The following is a 5877-nucleotide window of genomic DNA, read 5'->3' on the forward strand; positions in this document are numbered from 1 at the left end:
TGTTCTCTGGTCTCTATTCTTATAAGAACACCGGTCCTAATTGATTAGGACCCCACCTTCACTACGTCATTTACCCTTAGTTACCTCTTTATAGGCCCTATCTCCAAATACAGTCATACTGGGGTTAGGGCTTCAACATACGAATTAAACATATGAATTTGGGAGAGGCACAATTTAGTGCATAACACAGATCTGCTAATGAGAAAAATGGTAAGGGAGGAGAAAACATTTTCCAAGTGACTTATCTGTCACTATTCCAAGCACTTCATAGATAGTAACTTGTAAAAACTTATGAGATAGACGGTATTTATGTCTCCATTCTACAGAAGTGGAAACTGAGACACAGGGAGATTAAGCAATTTGTCCCAAGTCACAAAGCTGTTTAGTGTTTAAGTGAAACCTCATACCTGGTTCCTGTTTGACCCAAAATCCAAAGGCACATTTAACCAGTATGCTATTCTTCCCTTTCTGTGCCTCAGTGGTTCCTCACATATATATATTCCAAGCCCGAATGTCACAATATTACAAGCCCGAGTGACCCCATGTGCTCTCGCTCTTGAAGCCTGGCCATTGGAGTTCAATTGGAGTTCAAACGTAAAATCCATTCTTAGCTAGCAGGTCCTACAAGAACAGGCAGTGGCCAGGATTGTCCACAGCCATGGTGTGCCAACGCCTGATCAAAAGGCCACATGTTGAAGTACAATTAACCAGTCTTCAAATACCAGCTTTGCTTCCTATCAGCTGTATGTTTTGGGAGAGGCACAATTTAGTGCATAACACAGATCTGCTAATGAGAAAAATGGATTAAGGGAGGAGAAAACATTTCATTGAATTGGAGTTCAAATGTAAAATCCATTCTTAGCTAGCAGGTCCTACAAGAACAGGCAGTGGCCAGGATTGTCCACAGCCATGGTGTGCCAACGCCTGATCAAAAGGCCACATGTTGAAGTACAATTAACCTTAGCTTTGAGGTTAGGCTTCAACTTAATGTTGAATTGTATCCAGTGTTCAAATACCAGCTTTGCTTCCTATCAGCTGTATGTTATGGAGCAGTAGCTGAATCTCTTGAAACCTCAGTTTTGCCATATCTCAGGGAAAATAGTGATTTCTCTAAGAGAGAGCTCTAAAAGAGGAGGTAGTTCTCTAGGGTTTCTGTAAGGGGTATTAGTAATGAGTTCAAGAGCCTGAGCACAATGCTTGATGTAGGCCTTCCCCAAGAAAACGATAGCTATCATCATCATTTTCATCATCATCAGAGTTTTGAGGAGGAGATAATTCCAAATGACTCAAAGGATTTTATGGATTGAGTATGTACTCTGAGTAGGATGTGATGAGGATGACAATTTACCTCTGTGGTTTTCCTCCCAATTTAATCATGATAATAACATCATACAACCCCAGCTGAAGGATAGTCTACAAAATATCTGAGCAGTAATTCTCCAAACTGTCAAAGTCATCAAAAGCAGGAAAGGTCTGTGAAACCGTCACAGCCAAGAGGAACCTGAGGAGGCATGACAACTAAATATAATGTGGTTTCCTGGATGGGATCCTGGAACAGTAAAAGGACATTAGGTAAAATCTAAGAACATCTGAATAACGTTTGGAATTTAGTGAATAAAAACATATCGACATTATTAATTAATTGTGACAAATATACCATATCAATATAAGGCCTAAGAACAAAGAAAACTGTTCGTGGGCTATAGGAGAACTCTCTGTACTATCTTCGCAATTTTTCTGTAAATCTAATACAGTTCTAAAATTTAAAGTTTATTGCAAAATAATCACACATGGGTAAAATCCATTCAAAGTACAAGGTGAACCAATGAGTTTTTATATAACAAGGATAAAAGGTTGATTGATATGGTTTCAAATTCCACATTAACTTTTGAGAAACTACCACTTGAATTTTGATGTAGAATCACAGAAAACTATCAACAGTTATCTGGGAAGGCGATTAAAAAACTCCTCCCTTCCTTTTCCAACTTCTTATTAATATGAAGCCAGAAAATCTTCATATATTTCAAAGAAAACAGCATAAAGTAAAAGATGAAAAACAAAAGAAGTTACAAGAACCCAGCAGTTCTCTATTGAGCCAGTCATTAAAGAGATTTGCAAAAATGTTAAACAATGCCACCTTTCTCACTAAATTTTTCAGTTTTAAAAAATAGTTATTTTAAATTATAAATATTGATGTTAACATGTCAGTTTATTTTTTTTTAGTAAATTAATAATTATTTATTTTTTCTCAGTTTTATTTCTTTTATGGTAAATATCAGTAGCTACTACCCATATGAACAAAAACTCTTTGGGTTCTTAATTTTTAAGAGTATAAATGGTCCTGAGAACAAAAAGTTTGAGAATCACTGTGCTGAATAAGTACTTTATTTGGTCCTCACAACAACCTACTAGGTAGGCAATATTATTATTCCACTTTGCAGATGAGAAAACTGAGGGACAGAGAAGTATAGTAACTTGTGCAAGGTCACCCAAGCAGTAAAGAGACTGGAGTCAAAACTTGAACCCATGTGACAGTGCTCTCCTAACTACCTTGTATCTTTGGATCCTCCCCCACCTTTCTAGATCTGTGAGCTCTGCAAGGGAGTGGCCCCAGCCGACACTCCTGTGGTCTACTCAGACAGGGCAGGCTACAATAAGCAGTGGCATCCTGCCTGCTTTGTGTGCATCAAGTGCTCTGACCCGCTGGTGGACCTCATCTACTTCTGGAAGGATGGTGCACCCTGGTGTGGCCGCCATTACTGCGAGACCATCCGGCCCCGGTGTTCTGGCTGTGATGAGGTGAGAGGCAATGGGGCTGGATAGAGGGTGGCCACCCCCACTACTGTGGGAGAGGACTCAGAGGCCAAGGGGCATGTGGCTTTGTTGATGACATGATCCGCAGATAGGAAAACTGAGATTCAGCTCTCACTTCGTGCTCTCAGTCTCTGTTTTCTCATTTGCAACAACCATGGGGGTGTTGGGATGGGTCAGAAACAAGAGTGCCTGTCCAGTCTTGTCCTTGGCACTTAGTAAGTACTCAGAAAAATATCATGGCGGGTGCACCAAGAGGCAGATTGCCCATGGTCCAACCTGGCTTTGCATCTTTTAATCATGTGGTTACCTAACTCCTACACCTCAGTTTTATTACTTATAAAATGGGAAGAATAATCTTGCCCATCCCATGGGGTTGCTATGCAGATGAATGAGATACTACATGAAAATGCTTGCCATGGGCCTGACTGAGTGACTAATAGGTGGGCACCACTATTAGTCTTAGGATAATATAATATAACATTAACATAACACAAAGCAATACCATAGTTAGAGATGCTTTGAAAGGGGTTCAACTCCAATATGGGTTAAGACTAGAAGAACTCTAAGATATATTAATAATAATTATGACATCTACTGTCTGCATGCATTTGGTGACAGGAAACTACCTTCATCCTGGGCATATATGAGGTATTTTGAGCCAATATCTGCCTTTTACTACCTTCCACAGTTGGTCTCCATATGAAGTTAAGGCCTCTTACTAATAACTCTGTCATCAAGTGAATGAATGTACATGCTTTTCGTGAGCTAGATTAAGAACTGTCAGCAGGCCTGGCCCACAACCTCATTTTTGTGAGGACAGCAGTATACTCACTGGGACAACACTCTATCCTTTATTAAGGGCTTATAACAGGTCAATAATTTGCTACATACTTTAGATGTGTGATATGCCATTTATATCTCACGATAATCCTTTAGGGAGAAATAATCATTGCCTCCATTTTACATTGGAGAAAAGTGCAGCTCAGAAAGGTCAGTGATAATCATATAGCAGTGACTTTTCCAAGCGACTTATCCGTCACTATTCCAAGCACTTCATAGATAGTAACTTGTAAAAACTTATGAGATAGACGGTATTTATGTCTCCATTCTACAGAAGTGGAAACTGAGACACAGGGAGATTAAGCAATTTGTCCCAAGTCACAAAGCTGTTTAGTGTTTAAGTGAAACCTCATACCTGGTTCCTGTTTGACCCAAAATCCAAAGGCACATTTAACCAGTATGCTATTCTTCCCTTTCTGTGCCTCAGTGGTTCCTCACATATATATATTCCAAGCCCGAATGTCACAATATTACAAGCCCGAGTGACCCCGTGTGCTCTCGTTCTTGAAGCCTGGCCATTGGCAGTTTAGCTCTCATTGAGCTGTCCTCATCAGGGTATGTACTCTCATCTCAGAACACAACTGGGCTTTGTATTTGACCCAAAGAGTATCCCAGAGGCTAGATAAGTAAAACCTGCTGATGGTGGAGGACTTTATTTCCCCTCTGAAAACCTAAGATGCAAATATAACTTTCACCAAGTACTATACTTACTGGCTCCAACTGATGTCATATTTCTCCACCGAGGCATTTAAAGGTCAAAACAAGAATAGGGTAGGATGAACCACCATCCTACAACTTACCCTTAATTACTGCCTCTGCTGGATTCATTTCTTCTGCTCTCTTCTCCAGATAATATTCTCAGAGGACTACCAGCGTGTGGAAGATCTGGCCTGGCACCGAAAGCACTTTGTCTGTGAGGGCTGTGAGCAGCAGCTGAGCGGTCGGGCGTACATTGTCAGTAAGGGTCAGCTTCTGTGCCCAACTTGCAGCAAGTCCAAACACTCCTGAAGGGCTGCCTATCCACGGCCAGAATCCACAGGAGCCCACTCAGAAGGAAAGCCAGGAGCGCTGAGGCCATCTTAAGGGTCTGATGCAACAGCCAGCAAGCAACAAAAACAATGATTTTTTTTTTTTTCAGTAAGAATATATATACACATATATTCTAGGCTTGGTGGTGGTGGATCCTTGAGGGTCAATAGTTTCAAAGCCAGAAATGTTCTGAGAAGTCTTAGAATGGAGTTATTTTGTTTTTGTTGCTGTTGTTTCCCAGCTACCAACTAAAGACACAGTTGGCATCCTGCAAATGATCTCTAGGAGTTTCCCAGAATGCAATTCTGAGTGATCAAATCACATAGCTGTAGAATGTGCGTGCTTGTTCGTGAGCATGGGAACTCCTCCAGGAGTAGGCTGGGATCCCAACGATTGTTTGTTGCCTCCTTTCCAATGGAATTTGAATTTTAAATAAAAACCTTTTTTGGCATGATAAACATATCAATAAACATTTTATGCAGTCTGTGTATGTCCTTATCTAATTATTTACCCTGGGGTAGTGATTTCACGGCATCCATTTAACCCCATGACCCTGAATGCTGGTGCTGGCAGAAGGCGCTGTAAGTGTTGATATGCCTCTTCATCACTTGTGTCTCATCAGATTTCTTTAGGGGAGTGGAGGCCCTTGGAGCAGAACCCTCAACCCCAGTTTCAGGTACCCCCGATCACTGGTGAAAACATGCATAAAATGTTTCACGGTACAAAAAGCAGCCTCCTGGAAACTGAAGAGCTACTTAAAGAGCAGGGACCTGACTCAGCTACCCTCAGAGGCTAGGGCAGTTAATATATGAACCCCTCTGGGAGTAACACCAGGTAGAATGTTAGAGAGCAGTGAAACAGGGCCACCCTGGCTCATCTCATGAGAGATGCCACCTGGGACATGGTGACCAGTGTGGACAGACCTTAAGAAATGTGAGAATTTTATGAGAAATCTCTACTTTTAAATGTTGCCAACTGAACATTGAATGAGTCAAATAGAATAGGTCTTTTGGTAAGATTTTCTCTCCTTTTATGGCCTCTCTGAGCATTTGCAGCCCCAAATTAGTTTCCTTTCCATAATTTCTGAGGAAAGAAATCTCTTTCTCTACTGCAGATATAAGGACAAAAAAATTTTTTAAAAAAGCATGGGTTGTAGGAGCTCACAGTCCTGTCACCAGTGGTCTTCTCTGTTTC

At 40.9% G+C, this 5877-nt stretch overlaps 1 protein-coding gene across 1 annotated transcript in view; it reads left to right on the top strand.

The window, feature by feature from the left end:
- The window catches only part of LMCD1 (LIM and cysteine rich domains 1), a 57752-nt gene extending 52583 nt beyond the window's left edge, over positions 1-5169 (top strand). The window contains exons 5-6 of the mRNA XM_006917571.2: positions 2584-2799; positions 4504-5169. Coding sequence (XP_006917633.1) covers positions 2584-2799; positions 4504-4662 — 375 coding nt within the window. The 3' untranslated portion in view covers positions 4663-5169. The remainder of the gene's footprint in view (positions 1-2583; positions 2800-4503) is intronic.
- The last annotated feature ends 708 nt before the right edge of the window (positions 5170-5877 follow it).

The sequence above is a fragment of the Pteropus alecto genome, unplaced genomic scaffold (assembly GCF_000325575.1).
Source record: "Pteropus alecto unplaced genomic scaffold, ASM32557v1 scaffold75, whole genome shotgun sequence".
Taxonomy (NCBI): domain Eukaryota; kingdom Metazoa; phylum Chordata; class Mammalia; order Chiroptera; family Pteropodidae; genus Pteropus; species Pteropus alecto.